The following is a 17,091-nucleotide window of genomic DNA, read 5'->3' as shown; positions in this document are numbered from 1 at the left end:
AAAGCACGGTCTACTAGAGTCTTAATAATTCCTCTCTTAGTCGATTGATGATGGTTGAATTCCTGGTTCAGATACTGTCCCGTATGAGTGGGTTTTCGGTATACAGATGTTTCCCACTTAGTGTCGGTCCTCTTCACCAAAACGTCTAAGAATGGCAATTCGTTGTGAACTTTCTTCTTCATTGTAAAAGTGATGGAGGGACGTACGTTGTTGATGTGCTTTAGGAAAGTGTCGTCAACGTATCTATCTCAACCAGACTTGGGCTTCTTGTGGGCTACTTCAATGGCCAGCGTTTCAAATCACTTCATATATATGTTTGCTATAACCGGTGAAAGTGGCGTTTTTTGCCGACTTTGAGCAGGCTGGTGATGAGTCTCAGAAAATAAAGTTTATTGTTTTATTGATTGAACCAGTGCCACCTAAGTTGGTATTTGATGTTGGAGGATTAGAATTCGAAATTGAGATGAGCTCATAAGACCCTGAAATAGGAATTATCACTAATTTATAGAACACCGTTCCTTGATAGGTTAGTTTCGATGGTGGGGATACTCGAAAGCAGTATTCTTCTCCTTTTTGATTGCACTGAGATGGGTTGAATGATATGGAAAGCATTCATATCTGCTCAATCAAGATAGTTTGTGTGATAAAATGACTGAGACACGTGTTTTGCTAGACAATATCTTCCCCAAGCGAGTTTATACAAATCAACGTATTCAAAAAAACATTTCTTTGTGAGATTTTCACTAAACAGTTTTACGAAAACGCAACACGTGCTTCGCGATAAAATAGCTCCTTCGAGCGTGTCTACTCATACGAATCGGTTGAAATAACATACCAGGGTGGTCCCAAAAGTACCCAGTCTGACCTATAGATGTCAGTAGTTGTTTGAAACATATCACGGTATCAGAGAGTACGCCATCTTCAAAGCATGTTTCGAACTTGAAAACACTGCGTTGTTTACTATTTGTTTGGCAGCCATCGATAGCGAACGTTTTTGGTTCGTTTATAACAGTAAAATATAGGACAGCAGATTTTAAACGAGGCCATACGAGCTGCCAAAACGTGCATCGCAGTGGTCGACCAAATGTAGTGAAAATTCCGGTAATAACACCCTCAATGGCAAATTATCATGGAAAAATAATATATGCAAGTGGTAAAAACACATGGAAAAATCATATTCTGATTTAAATACGTGTAGAAAATTGTACACTGCCAATAAAATAATTTGTTGTGTTATGGTATCATTCCATGATACTATAACCATAAAGATATGATCAATTGGGCGACGAGAATTGGACCTCTGCGCGCACGACGTCATCGCGTGACAAAATGCATTAGTACGCCTCAGCGAAGCATGGATTTTATATGCAATTTGGATTAATTTCGACGATTTTTACAACATTGTAACTATTTTGTAACCGGTAATTTTATGAGATTGAATGTAATAATGGAAAAATCAGTCTATATAATTTAAATTGCTTTACAGAGGCAAATTTTAATTTTTTGGCATGCTTTTACGGTAGCAGAATAAATCGTGTATAAAGTTAGTACAACACATTTTAAAATGGGAAGACATCAACATAATATTATATAAACGACACAAATACACAATATTTTTTTAAATGTTTATTTATTTATCAATAGGAATATCTCAATTTTACACAAAGTAAATTTTACAAGTGAATGGTCTAGTCTAAGAATATAATTTAATTTAATTAATTTACAATTTTGGTCATTTTGCGTTTTCTCATACTAGATATTTCTTTAATATTTCTGTTCAAAATTCTTATTCTAAAAAACATTTTGCACCTAAAAAATAAATTTTTTGCTGCATTGCTTAACTGGACACTTTCCGCTAATTTATTTGAATTTACAAGATAATTTTTTTCAATTTTCAAAGATTCTCCATTATATTTGGTGAATATATGGTCTAGCTCATTACATTTGGATAAAAACTCTTCACTAGGTTTCTGTAAACCACCTTCTGTTAAATGGTTGACCCAGGAAAAAGAAATCTCATTGGAATCGGGGATAGAACCAAGTTTTTCTTTGTTTCTCAACTTAAATGCGATAAAACCTGCCAAATTTTCCAATCCGTCCCACCTTAACTCTTCCTTTGTATCGAGTATATTTTTTTCAAATATTTCCTTCTCATTTTCATCGTCTTCGGATAAATCTAAAGCACTAAGCATTTCTCCGGTAAGAGCCTAAAAGTACAATTTTTTATTCAAAATTAATTTTAAAGAAAGAAAATAAATCAAAATGAAACCAAATTTAATAAATGAAATAAAATCCTCTTAATACCTGCTGCATTACTGAGTTCTTGGCCTCATTTACAATATTTGCAGAAGTGGTTGGTTGGTTAGTTACAATGTCAAGTTCCTCTTCAATATTTGCGGATTTAGATATTACATTATCATTTCTGCCCACCAAATAATTTCTTAGCCGATATTTGAATTGTAGGGCATTTGGGTGGTCATGCAGACCACCAATTGCTCTCATAATAGAAAAAAATCCTTCAAGTGGGTCCTGGTTAAGCCGGTACGTCAATAATTATTTGACACCAAATTCTTCTTTGAGGTCAAAAAAAGCTTTTGCAAGGATTCTATACTTATAATAATCCCTTTCTGAAACGGTAGTAAAGTATTTGACCCAATCTTTCTCATATCTTTAACCATATTTTTCATTTTTTCCAAAAATTCGTTTTGTTCTTGTAAAGCCAGACCATACCCTAGAATATTGATTTTAAAATGTATTAAATAAGTAGTTTAGAATAGAATATTGTTATTTTTACCTTCAACTCGATTTCGTAAATCTGCATGTGGTATTTGCGAGTTAAAAACGTCAAACCAGTCATTGACAATTTTAAAAAAGTTAGAGCACTCAAGCCAGTTATTTTCTGTTTTGTAAATGCTCAGCATACCCAATCTAGACATCGCTTTTGAAATTGTATGCGAAAACAACTTAGAAGCATATTTTACTTTCTGCCTTTGAGCACCTAAAAATCAATTGGAATTATAATATAATATGTTCATGACCTCATGATATACACAAACAAAATCTTAATTTTAAATGGTAGTTACCTTTTACAGTTAATAAATCTGCGTTAAGCTTATGGGCAATATTCAAGTCCAAATTTTTAGTATTTTGCAATAAGTCTACAACTGGTTTGGAATTGATAATTTTTCCGTTTAAAAGATATCCACTGTCAAGAAAATGATTCCTTAAAAGTTTAATCATATGTGGGGCGTCTGCAAATATGTGAATGTCTTTGTCGTTAGCTGGATTCTTGAAACTGGTGTTTCCTTCAGTATCGGTAGCTAGTTGAATTGTTTTTAGTTTTTTTGTTATTGTTATTTGTACAACCGGTAACTGCACAGTAAACCATTGTTCATTGTTTTGTTTTCAAATATTTGACGTGTATTTGATACACAGAAACACGCAAGGAACCTAAACACAGCGACAGCATTCACATCTCACCACATTTCACAGCGCGATTCGCCATTCTCGATCGCTCGTTTTGTCACGCGCTTACGTCAGAGGAGGAAGAGAGATAGAAGATACGATGCGCGTGGGTTTATCTTTATGGTTATAGTATCATGGTATCATTCGAATACAGTTTGTTTCATTCAATGAATCATTTCATAGACAATTATCATTATCAATATTCTATTTTCACAGGAAATTTTCAAAGGAGCCCAGTTGATGTACGACATAGCCACCTTCCGGAGAGCTTCCAACCAAGAACCCGCAACAGACCCAGAGAACCCCGAAGCCGCCAAATCCCAAAACTCCGTCCCCAACACAGCTATATCTGAAGACGCAACTCCCACAACTCCAGCCATATCAAACTACGAAATCGACGACGAGTTCAACCTACCAATCTCCGTAGCTCTCTTCATCCTCATTACTTACATTTTCTGCGGAGCCCTGATCTACTCAGTGTGGGAACAGTGGGACTTTTTCGCGTCCTTCTACTTCGTTTTCATCTCCATGTCCACCATAGGCTTTGGAGACTTTGTTCCCAAGCATCCCATCTGCATGATAGTATCCATAGTGTATCTGGTCTTTGGACTGGCGTTGATGTCCATGTGCATCAACGTAGTGCAGCTGAAGCTCAGCGACACTTTCCAGCAGGCTTCGGCCAAGTTGGGGGCTTCTATAGGATTCGAAGTGGATGATTCTGGAAGTATAATCACCGTAGACAATGTGACAGGAGCTGCAAAGGCCGAACTGCTCGTTCCAGATTCGAATATTATTTCTCCTCCCACTCCGGTCCATAAACCCTCTAGGAATGTTCCAAATAGCACTGCTTTTCCTAGTACCGCTGCTACGCCTAGTAACTTCAACACACCTGATAGCGATTTCGCTGCATCTACACCGGGGAATCCCGCTACAGAAGACAATAGCAGTAAAAATAGTGATTGAAGAAGCCATAGAAAACAAGCGAATAATTGTGATATTGTTTTGGAGATTGGACTCCCTTTACCAAACGTTCAGTGCAATAGTTTTTTGACAGCTATACCTTTTGAATGTAATTATTTTTCTCAAATGATCCATCTGCATATATGAACTTCCTGAGAAACTTGTTCGGAAATATAGGATCTTCGAAAAAACGGATTGAAATCCCCAAGTACAGTATTTGTTTGATTTGATTGCATTTTCTAGTCATACTTCATGATTTTTTAATTATTCATTATCGAAATGAATGTCTTACATTTTATTTATTCTGGACATATTTGGGTGTGATATATGTGCCTTTCAGTTAGTCTTTAGATGACATAAACGTTAAGTTTTATTCACATATTGGCATTGAATTGTTCAATAAACTATTTTATTCATATTTTTGTTGTAGTTTTCTCAAATATATAACATTCGTCGACCCTTTTCTACCTGCCATCATGCTGTTTGCTATTCAAGAGCTTCTTCGAATGGGCGTCCCTATTCGGTTGAGGGTCACAGCTCCTTCTTTTCCGTTGAAATTATTAGAGTGTATGTGGATCTCTATTGACTCAACCAAAATTATTTTTTATTGGATTACAAGCCTGAAATCTCAAATTTTCTTCGAAAATCAGTGGAAGCCATTTTTTCAAAACTGGTCATAGACATTTGACTACGGATGTATGTGAACGTGAATACATCTCTTCTACAGGATCTACAGCCTCGTTTAGGAGTCTCGTTTAGGATTAAACGAGGCTCCCAGATTCACCCTCTCTCTTCACTATAGCTTTCACTGCACGGCAACTAGATGAACTTGTGAACCAACACCAGATAGCTGGCTAGATAATAGGGATTTTGAAGGAATTAGGAATTTGTGAAATGAAAATTTTAAATTCATAGGGTAGATACTTTTAGAAAATCGGTTAGAGAATAAGAATTTCGAGAAATATTTGAAATTTTCACGTGAGATAGGTAGAAAATTGATCAATAATAAAAATTCTTTTGACGTAAGAATTTAAAAAATTCTGAATTCTGATGAAAACATTGAAATTCTTGGGAAAAATAGTTACAAAACTGATTTCCAACAGTTACGAATGATATGTTGAAATGATATTGGAGGGTGAATTTACATATTTCACTATTGACGTTGATACTATCAATAGCAAAAAATAGTTTTCACAGACCCCATTATTTTTAATTTGATAAAAAATTATTTTATTACATATTCACGATAATTTTGCTAAGATCAGATTGAAGTTTTTTCATTATATGATATGATATATTGTAGAGGCCTTGGGAATTTGAGATAAAAAAAATATTTCATAATTGTCTTATCGCTTCAACAGAAATGTTTTCTGACCTTCACCGTGATTTCTAATATCGTGTCCTCATAATAATCTCATATTTTCAAGTTCTTGGAAAATATGATGAACGGAAAAATCTGTTATAGGCCTTATACATCTTCATTAGTACGAATGGAAATAGAAAATTAGATTTTTTCAGAAAAATGTGAAGATTTTTCATATATATTCCTTTGAGATAGAAACTGAATATCTCCCCTGATAGAACTTCCAGTGATAGAGTATCAACTGATTCTAGTTAGAGTCCAATTATTTCTTGTAACTGAAATATCACATCAACTCTTTGGAAAAGTCAAGATATTTATCGTGAACTGAAACAGAATCAGAAAGCCAAATGCATGGGAAGAACAATAAAATGTTCAACTCCTTATCGTTTTTTCACAATTTTGACTCTGAAGAACTAGTTTTCCAATAATATCTGCCAATAGTCTGATCAACAAGTTCAAAAACATGAAAAATAGAAATAAAGGTCCTAAAAATATGAACGATAGCTCATTCGATTCGGAATCATCTCTAGAAAAATGTTTCTGAAGGATTTTGGTACAGGTAAAAAATTGCAATTGTTATTAACAAATTAAGATTGAAAAAGTATGGTATCTAGCTTTTCGTTAATAACTCAAAAATTATTAATATTTAAGAAATTTTGAAAGAATCTCGTTGAAGGACAGGAAATTTCCAATAAAAAAAGCCCGCTCCCGAAACTCTGTCTCCATTATTTATAATTTGAATTTGACGTTGAAAATAGGGTTTCGCGCGGCTGTTACGGTATGCACGCGCTGCCGCTAAAGAGAGTTTATTAAAAGAAATATTTTTTCATAACATAAAATGTCATTTTAAAAATTTGAAAAAAAATCAGTATCTTTTTAACGCTTGAATGAATCAAGTCCCGTAGGAAAAAAAGTTTTATCACCATTTTTCAAAAAGTTATTCAATTGTTAACTAACAAATTTTTGTTCAATCACCATTAGCAGAAATAATGGGATAAAAGGTATAAATAATTGGCCTATACATTTTAAACTCCGTGTAGCACTTTTGATATATATATACTCCATACGATCCGGCGATAACAGTTCATAAAAATTTATTAATTTGTTAATTATGATTTTTCATAACTATTGCAAAATGAAATATCTAAAAATTGTTGATAATTTTTTTTTTCAATTGATATCCAGCTGTGTCTGTTTTAACATTCAATAATGGCAGTTATTAACATAAAATATGAATTTTTTTACGTGATTTGTTTGTTGAATTGTTTCAAACAAATAGAGAAATTCAATATTTTGGAAAAAAATTTTTTTGCTATTTTGTTGTCTAGAGATAATTATGATTAAAAAAAATGTTTCTCTTGATTTTGATTTTTAATTGTTTAAAATCGACTTTTCCATATTTCGATTGTTTAAATGATTAGTTAAGAAATAATTTTGCTTTCAATGATCATAATTTACACTGGACCACTTACCAAACTAAATATAATATGCATTTTGAAAAAAAATTTTTTTACTGCTTGATAGAAATTGAAGGAGCATACAACATGAAATCATTGTTATTCAATAATTGCAATATACATTCTCTCATAAGTTTTATTGTTGCTTGGGAAATAAACATCATTACCAACATTGAAACAACTTTCTCAGTTCTCCTCATACGACATAATTTTTTTTGATTATTTCTATCGTATGTTCACAGTATCGGTGAATAAAAATCAATATACACTCAAGTCTGATAAACGTAATCAAAATGCATGAACCGATAATTCAAGTTATTGCACCGGTTCTGAATGAATGCAGGTCAAGTTCAAAGTGAATGTTACCTACCACAAAATAAATGTTATTGCTCACAATCTGACATAACTGCGAATACAATTGAAACAAAATAAAACAGAGAACATTTCTCCTCCGATACTATTCACTATCCTCTGTGAATAAAAATATAGAAGAATATTATACACCGAGACATATCCTTATTTTCTTCATTTACTCTTTGTCTTTCACCACCAACTCGAAATAATGGGCTTCAGGGACTTGACACGAAGAATTTGGAACCTCTGATGTGAAATGCCTCATCTTTTGGTGAAGAAAAAGAGTTTTCAATAGTGAATTTCTTCAGTTCGAGCTTCAATTGTCTAAAATGATATGATAAGATTTGAAATCTCAGAAAGAACAAATAAAATTGAAAATGAATAGCTGTAAATAACAATTATATTAAGCAAAAAAAACCCTGAAAAAAAATTTCAATAAAATAAAATAAAAATCAAACAAAAAATTGAAAATTGAACAATTAAAATATAATGAAAATCAAAACTGAAAGATTTTATGCAAAGTTACTTCAAGACGTTTCAATTGTTGGTATCCATAATGGTCTTTGGATGTTGGAATGGCTATTTGGCTTGATTATGGGTTTCCATATTTTGCTTATCTCTACGCTAGCTTGACTAAATGCGTCGTTGGATAACAAGTATGCAGCTTCTTTGAATTTCTTCCTGAACCAGTGTTTCTCGCTGTGGATGATCTCAGCTTGGGGCCAATTGTTGTCATGTTGTTAGATCCAAACAAGCTCTTCTGCTGGTTTTGCTGGTTTCTCTTCGCTGTGTGTTTCTAATGCTCGGCAATGCAGACTTTCAAAGGCCTCTTACTTTCACCGATTTAGGATTCACCGCATTCACAGGGTATCCGGTAAATGCAATTTTTGGAATCTCAGCTAGGGTATGGTGGCCTGGTTTTCGTGAGAGTGCTCCTAATTGGGTTACTGGATCTAAAGCAGGTTCTGGTGTTGTACTTGGACGCAATTCTTCTCATCCTTTCCGGCAATCCTCTGATATAGGGGAGTGCGAGCGCTGGTTTTGATGGCTTCTATTCCTTGCGAGGTTCTTGCTGTCTTTCAGCCAATGTCTGTTCCACTATCACTTTGGAGTAACCATTTCGTTGAAAATCGTTTTTGCTGATGTATATTCCTTTTAAGAAACCTTCCCTTGTATCACAGAGCCCGAAAGCACGGTCTACTAGAGTCTTGATGATTCCTCTTTTGGTAGATTGATGGTGGTTGGATTCGTGATTCAGAGACTGTTTGGACTTCCTTCCCCATAGAAACGTGATGGAAGGTGTTACGAGGTTGATGTGCTTCACAAAGGTGTCTAGTTCTGTATTCCCATGGTTTCATATTATGAAGATGTCGTCAACGTATCTCAACCAGACTCGGGGCTTCTTGTGGGCTTCTTCAATGTGCAGAGTTTTCAATAGTCAACAATTGTGGAGTAAATCGAAGTTTCTTGAAATAAGGGATCAAGCCTGTTTTGAAATAAGTGCCATGCAAATGGAAATCTTCATTTGAGTAGTAAGACCATCGATTCATCACTTTCTTAAGGGCTCTATTCACATGCAAATATGAACAATGCACAAATGTTGAACGTATAGGTCTGACTTCGGATTAACACAGACAGATTTACACGCCACCTCATCAGATAATTTTTTTGATAAACTTTGTACCAGCTCCCGGAAACATTCCCTTCGACTTGTCATGAACAAGAAAGCGATTTATTGGCTCCTCTCCAAATACTTAACTTTCTGATAATGCCATTATGAACTTTTTTTAAATATACATCACATAAAATGGATAAATACATCAATCATATTTTCATGTAAATAGGGCCCCTGACCTAATGAAGAAAATTTGAACAATTCATTTCTCTTCCATAGTTTCAACAAGTCCGTTTTATATTGTTTTGATGCATTGAATACACATTTCTGCAGTTTCATTCGGCCACTTCATCATGATCAATAATCCTGGGTAAGAACTCCGGAAGGACCAATGATGACTAATGAAAGCATTAACGATGAACCAAAAATATTATCAGCGTCTTCAAAATTGTCTATCCCCAAACAACTTTCAATCATGTAGGCTTCTGATGGTCATAGTTTTCAATTGTATATTTGCTCATTTTGATCTGACTTCTAATAGAAAAATCTTTCACTACACATATCAAATACTTTGATCAAGGGTTGAAAGTTCGTGTTTTCGTATTCATTTTTGTCAGAATTGCTATTGGCTAAAGAAAGTCCTATATTCATATTTTTAATGCACTCAATTCTGGAATTAGGAATTGCTGGGAGTTGCAGCATATACCAAATAGTTTGATATCAATCTTAACTTTCTTGATTATTAGACAATTTTGTATTTTGGTCGTACTAACCTTCGAAACGTTGATAAATGTCAATATTTTGGAAGAACGACCACAATTCAATTCGCAAGTCAAAGCAGAAACCTCTGCTAGAGATTTTTGTATCGCTCGGAGAAGTAAGGCAATATATGCGTGATATATAAGATATAAGATGAATTCGAAGATCTCTGGTTGTCATAATTCTACCCAATGCAATAAAAAAACTCAGAAAATCCAAATGAAGATATTGAGGGCAAATGTGTAACGAGGTCTCGAAATAGAACCTTGCCAACATCTCCAGAAAATTATCATGAAAGAAAGTTTCAACAGGAACTGCTTGGTGAAAAATTGATAGGGAAATATACCAACAGCCAGAAGAAAGATCCCAGTGATCTTTTAAATACTCATTTTTCTGGAAGGAAGTTAGGTCAGAAAATTCGCTCAGTAGTTAACTAGAAGTAGCCATAAGAGGAACTCACAGATCCCGTACGAGGTACGTGGGAAGGATATTCAATCCAAAGAATCAAATGGCCCTTCACCACAATATTGAATATGTAACCTTCGATAAAAAGATTGTATTTTGGATGTTACGAAAAGGATCTGAATCTCAGGTGAAAAATGTTTTGTGGTTAAAGAATCAACAACACCTCAGTGACCATATGAAACTGCTTGAGTCTGCTTGACACATCAGCGTCCAATACAGCTTTTCTAGAGGTGATGCTGATCTTCCAACAGTGTTTATATAATCAAGAAACAGCAATTACTCGCATCAGGATTCACCATCCTTCTGGGATCTATGTCGTAATTAGTGTAAATATTCAGACAATAAACAGAGGCCAAGCATCATATGAGTCGCAGCTGGGTGGAAATACGAAGATATAGTATACTGATGGGTCCAAGATAGCTGAAGATGTTGTTGCAACCTCTCCGAACCAGTTCTGAACGTCCTAACTGATTTTCAAGCCAAAGTGTGTGTTCTAAAGACATATTGTCGCAAGTGTTTCAAAAGGACCAATATCGTTTAAGGCAAAGACTCTGAAATCATCAAGTTCCTAAGATAAATGGCAAAACGAAATCAATCGATTGTGATATGGGTCCAAGAGAATTGAAGAAAATCAGGAAGCTAATGTCCACGCAAAGAGGAGAAAGTGATCTTTTCTCTAAATTCGAGCCTTCCTGCTGACTCTCAAATTGTCACATGAAAGCAGTAGTTTGAAAACACTGAAAGGGGGACACGATTCCACTTCCTCTTTTCGCACATTCCTTCTTTTTTCTCAAGGAAATAGTTTAATGAACCAGTGCAGATGTTCGTAGAACCGCTTTAACGATTTTGGCAAATTGAGTTTAACTAGTTCCTTAAGTTGCATTGCTGAACCAAGATAAAATCATGTTAGTAAATTATCAAGTTAGGTTAGGTCCAAAGTGAGTGGGTCCATTCAATCCTTCACCGCAACCCGCCAGGGTTTATTGTGGTTTACACCCATTCACATTCGACCAAATAAACACAGCTTCCTACCGAAACCGATTAGTTCATATGGTGAGTGCTCTTTCAGGTCAGATGGTTGAAGTACGACCCTGCTAAACTCTAAAAACTTGATTCGGTGCCCAGCGGGGCAGGCACGAAGTATGTGCTCATTATTTTCCAAACAGAGGCGACACACACTGTTATCCGACAGTCCGAGTCTCTGCATATGATAATTCAAATCACAGTGACCTGTAAGAAGATCTGTTAGACATTGTAGTTCATCTCAACTGTAGTCCAACAACTTTTTGGTATCAAGCTTCGAACGGTGAATAACCGCCTTGGAGTGAGCCAATCCTGGAAGACTCTGCCAGAAGTCCATAAATCTTCTTGCCATACAGCTGTTCAATCTTTGTTTGGCAAAACCTGAAGCGATGACAATGACAGGTTCTGGTTCGATGAAGCTGCTTGCAGCACTCTCCTTTGCAAGGGAGTCAGCAGCCTCATCGCCTTGCAGGTCAGGCCAGGAACACAGACCAGAGACAATCTGTTACGTCTTTCTATCGAGGAGAGTCGTTTTTGGCAATTCGCTAGCAATTTAGACGTGGCTCGGTAGGAACCAAGAGCTTACAACGCCGCTTGAGTGTTCGAGAATATTGTTATTGACTTGTGTACGAGGTTGTATTCTTCCAATCTCTCCGCACACAATTCAGTAGCGAAAATTTCTGCTTGAAATTCAGTCGCATAGGTTTCTAGGCAGGTTGATATCTCTGTCCTAGGTCTGCAACTGAAAACACCTGCACCAGAACTGGAAGGTGTTTTTGATCCATCTGTGAACCAACAACTATCTGCTCCTAATATTTTCTTCTCCCGGAGAATCCAGTCCTCTCTATTCGGAAACAGTAGTTTATAAGGCAGTTCGTAGTTGACAGTTGGAGGCATAAAGTCAGAGGTCATTTTCAGAATGCTGTAACTTCCTTTGTCAATCAACAGTCTGCTGCACTCTGCATAATTATCAAACTATGGAATTGTGAAAAACGTTTTCAATTATCAGTGTAGCTGTATTTTGGCCTTGTTGCACATTCCTCAAGCACTGATTGCCCTGCCCACCTAGTTTCCTGAGCTGCTGCGATGGTGAGTGTAGTTTTGATTTCCAGCTTTCAAGGCTAACTTTCGCATTTTTCTCGGTCTGAGTATTGTTTCCAAATTCCACGTATTCAGTTCCGATCGACGCCATTTTCATTTTCATGGTTTTGTTTCTGTTGTTATATTTTCTTTTTACGCATGTTTACTCTTCACGATTTTTAAACAAACTCCACCATGATTTGAGAATTTTGCTTCATAATATTACACTCAACATTGATTCAAAAAATTGCAGCCAGTGTAGAACTTGATAGACTTGCTCTTCACCAGTCACCGGCTCATTTTTTTCCACAAATCCGAACCTCAACCTTCACTAGTAACCGCGCATATTTGACCTTCCGAAATCGGCGATACGAAATGGAGGCGTGTCAGTTCGGCTACTCGCCGAATGGACATCGGCAGGCCCCGGCAGAATTTCAGACGTGCCTGCTGTAGTTTACAAACATTGGAAGTGTGACAGTCAGTGACAGCGTTTTGGTTAGTTTCACGTGGCCAAAATCGTGGCACTACGCGGACTCGCAGACAGATTTTCTCATGGTATGTGAAGAATTATCGCCAGCTATGTCGACATGTCTAATTGGAGGAATCGAGGGGTGAGTATGCGCTTGAGAGCATTGGAATTTTTCGTGGTGTTCATGATCAGGGAGCCAGGGATTTGGGGTGCAGGGTGCAATACATCAATATCCTCATACACGATATAACCGTTTTCAGTTTCTGCTTCATTGAAGGACGTCAAGGTAAGTTTGAGAAAAATTAGGCTCCGGTAGCTGCTGTAAACATAACCTCAAAAATATTCTTTTATATCCCCGGGGTAGATTGTGTAGAAAAAATTTCTGGTTTGTTAAGAAGACAGATTTCTTGAGAACCCAATATGTTTTTGCTGATTCTTTGAGTTGTGTCTACTAAATTTTCGTAAGATCTGACTATTTTGGTATCGTTTTCCTACTTGTGGAAACTGTTCTTATTATCGTACAAATTTTCTATTAGGAATCACATATTAAAAGGTAAGATCTCGTTAGTTCTCAGCTCGTACAAGTTTCGACTTCTGAAGGTTATCGTTCGTATGGGTGTAATAGCTGGTTAACGGAAAAACATATTTTTCAAACATATGCTCAAATTTTTGAAGGTTCAGCTACTACCATCACCCCAAATATGAAGTAAACAAATATTATTTTCGAGTTATGGGGCGTTATGCTAATGAAAAAATTGAGTATTTTCTAAAAAAAGACAAACAGCATAACTTAATTAACAGTTAGGTTATATCCAGGGACGACTTCTCTTCTTACTTTTCAAGAGCCTTTCACAGGTGGCACCAAATTTGAAGCGTTTTGGTTTTTCAATTTTGCAACCTCTCGCTCCCACATCCAAATTTTTCAAGATTGCACCAAAACGATTCTTCGATTTTGCCACCTTGTCCTTTCCAATTCCTCGAGTGGAAAAGATATCCTGTTCATTTCATAAAATAGAAGAATACTTTTTACCATCGCCTCAACTGTAAAGTGACAGAAACGTCAATTTACTATCAGAATTGTCAATTGTGAAAGGTAATCAAAAGAGCTCACTATTTCCATAAATGTTACTTTCTAGCAATACTCTGCAAGTAATTGAATGAAATACCTCCAAAGATCTCGACCTAATTACTTATCCTAATTGTCCAAATAATCCGTAAGTTCAACTCATTAACAAAAATAAATTGTTTTGATGATGTATGGGTCAAGTCCGCTGTATATAGATACTCAAAAGAAGGTCATATTCATAAAATAGTTGTGAGTGAACCAAACTCTGGTCAGAATCCTCCGCAATGTGGTGAACTTCCAAAGGAAGGAAGAAAAAATATTCATAATAATAACTAACCTGATTTTTGAGTATCATGGATAAATGAGGCTTCCCGAAGAGGTAGTTGCAAAGGCAAGGTTCGACAGCGACGACCAATGAAATTTGTCCTCACTCACTCAGGCTTGTCCCTCAAGGACAGCAATACGGTTTTGGTCCAGCCTAACACCACTGATGAGACCTACGGCGGGTCAAAACATCGATTTCTGGTGTTGAATAATGAATAAATTGTGTTTGCTTTCCGATTTTTAGTTACAATGATACAGTGCATTTCTTTAATGTCCCCCCTTTTATTTTTTGAACGGGTCGACTCAAAAAATTGAAATTCGAAATAATTAAATTAATGCATGAATACTTTATTTTGAGGTAAAATTGACAGATGAAACTTTCAAGATGGCGACTGGGCGGAACTTTTAATAATTGCCTGAATACATTGACATTTAACTACATAATATGAGGTAATAAGCTTGAGGTCAATTCAAAAGATGCTCGAAATGGTTGCCTTGAACTTCTTGACATATGAACACCCTATCCGATATTTCACGCCGAACATTTTCGAACACAGTAACGTCAATATATATACAAATATTTATTATTCTCTGCCGTATATCCAATATTTTGCTTCAATTATCCCCATAAAAAAGTCCAAAGGTGTCAAACCTGGCGAGTGAACTGGCCATTCTGTAGGACCTCGACGGCCAATACAACGACCGGGAAAAGTAGTATCCAAATAGTTTCTTACTTGTTTGGAGTAACGTGGTGGTGCTCCATCTTGTTGGAATACAATATCCATATCGAATTCATTAAGATTCGCTTCGACGATTTCAGTGATGAGAGGGTCGACAGTAGTTTCCAGCATATTCGAATACAGTTCCCCTGTTAAATTTTGATCAATAAGTAAAGGTCCTACAATATCGTTTCCCAATATTCCTGTCCAAACGTTAATTTTTTCTGGATATTGGGTATGTTTCCCGGAAAACGTGAGGGTTGGTGTCACTCCAATAATGGCAATTTTTTCTGTGAACTTTGCCGTTTGAAAAAATGTACATTCGTCAGTGAAACAAATAGTGTGGAGATAGGTAGAATGCCTTGCAATGGTTTCAGTCATGATTTCGCAGAATTCTCTTCTTCGATCAGGGTCATCTTCAGTTAATTGGTGTACCTTCCATTTTAATTTTGTATGGAAGATACCTATTCCTCTTCAAAAGTCTCCACACAGTAGGAGACACCTCACAAACATTCGCGACGGAATAAGTAGACTGTTCAGGATTTACTACCATCTCATCAATTATTTGCACTTGCTGTTCTTTCGGAATTGACAGATGACCTGGGGGCTGTAGTTGTGAATTTGGATTTGGAAGTTCCCTCAAATATTTTCTACAGATAGGACGATACGGAAAACGTTCATTGAAAATCCTTTCGGTCTCGTGAAAGTTACGCGTCGCACCGTAAATAAAAAGCGCTTCAATTTTTTCTTTCAGTGGACGAGAATTAACCATTTCAACGATTGTCGACGTGGCACCTTTCTACTAGTAAAGCCGAAAACTAAATGAGAATATTCTAACTGAACATTGTCGTACTGACATTTTTTGTCGTTTTTATAAACAAAAAATAACTTAACAAACCTTATCGGGTTGTTGGAATTGCCATATGGCACATAAAAAGGAATATTTCTAGAAATATCGATATTAATGTTTGTCTTCAGAAAATTATTAAATGTTCCGCCATTTTGTAGTAGGTGAAGATATTGACTTCATATTGTAAGGTTGTGAAGTATTCGTCAGGGGCTCCAAAATTATGTGTCACAAGACTCCCCTTTCCATTAAAAAAATGCACTGTATATGTACCTAATGTACCTAATGCATACATAGAAGTTTCTTTCAGATACGAACAGGAACAAAAATATATTTCGAAACTACTTTGACTTTGAGTGTTTGTGGAACAACCTGAATAAACCACTTTTTTATAAAAAAACTGATCTTTCCAACGAATTAAGAATTTAGATAGTGAATTGGATTTGACCTTCAAAGTATTTTCTAAATCAATACACATTTTGGATAAAGGTCAACAACTCGTGGAAGGATGTCATCACTTAAGCACTTACTCATATAAACCTATTGAAATGGGCAATTATTTGATAACTGTGATAAAATGAAATTGTGGTGAGTCTGGTGTTGAACACCTCGTTAAATACTGTAATGACCTCGAGAGGAAGCCGTCGATTTTTTATCAACGAAACGCAGACATAACAATTTCCACGTGTGCTAATTGTTGCGTATTGAAAGTATTTGCTTAATGAGGCTTTTATGTAAAAATGTGAAGTTGACAGATTTAACAATTGATAAGCGATAAGTTCTGTTGAAACAATAGTAACTACTTGCAAACACGGAATAATGATTTTCCTAGACAAATATAGAAGATAACAGTATGAAATTTCACAGATACCACCTGTTATATACTCTCTCTTTCTTTCTCTCTCCCTTTGTATGGCCCTTGCTTCCCTCTCGGGGGTATTTGGCCAATATTCTTCAAGTTCGTCTCCTGCTCGGAAGACCTTTTGTTTTTTTTCACATACATGGCCTGGCCTGGATACCGGCGTGAATGAAGGGGCCCTTACTTCATATTTTCATACACGTTTTCACATTTTCCACGTCTTGTTTGATTCATGATTGGTTGCCTTCATTATAAATTCGTGTTTT

The 17,091-nt window shown here is 35.9% G+C and overlaps 2 protein-coding genes and 1 long non-coding RNA gene across 4 annotated transcripts in view; 2 read left to right on the top strand and 1 right to left on the bottom strand.

Annotated features, from left to right (window-relative positions):
- The window catches only part of LOC111517179 (potassium channel subfamily K member 18), a 59,379-nt gene extending 54,536 nt beyond the window's left edge, over positions 1-4,843 (top strand). For both annotated transcript variants that reach the window (XM_023173251.2, XM_023173250.2), the window contains one exon: positions 3,682-4,843. In XM_023173251.2, coding sequence (XP_023029019.2) covers positions 3,682-4,428 — 747 coding nt within the window. In that variant the 3' untranslated portion in view covers positions 4,429-4,843. The remainder of the gene's footprint in view (positions 1-3,681) is intronic.
- On the bottom strand, positions 1,621-3,620 carry LOC141482400 (uncharacterized). The gene is made up of 3 exons (XR_012465506.1): positions 3,084-3,620; positions 2,305-2,998; positions 1,621-2,207 (listed from the first exon to the last, which is right to left on the bottom strand). It is a non-coding gene; the product is annotated as an uncharacterized lncRNA (long non-coding RNA).
- Positions 4,844-12,992: 8,149 nt separating the features above from the next.
- Nagk (N-acetylglucosamine kinase) overlaps positions 12,993-17,091 on the top strand; it is a 28,217-nt gene continuing 24,118 nt past the window's right edge. Inside the window, exon 1 of the mRNA XM_023173247.2 lies at positions 12,993-13,152. Coding sequence (XP_023029015.2) covers positions 13,094-13,152 — 59 coding nt within the window. The 5' untranslated portion in view covers positions 12,993-13,093. The remainder of the gene's footprint in view (positions 13,153-17,091) is intronic.

The sequence above is a fragment of the Leptinotarsa decemlineata genome, unplaced genomic scaffold (assembly GCF_025532065.1).
Source record: "Leptinotarsa decemlineata unplaced genomic scaffold, Ldec_3_MD MMD2_tig00001064_RagTag_RagTag, whole genome shotgun sequence".
NCBI classification, from domain to species: Eukaryota; Metazoa; Arthropoda; class Insecta; order Coleoptera; family Chrysomelidae; genus Leptinotarsa; species Leptinotarsa decemlineata.
The sequence above is the reverse complement of the archived record's forward strand: the minus strand, read 5'-3'. Positions and strand labels throughout refer to the sequence as shown.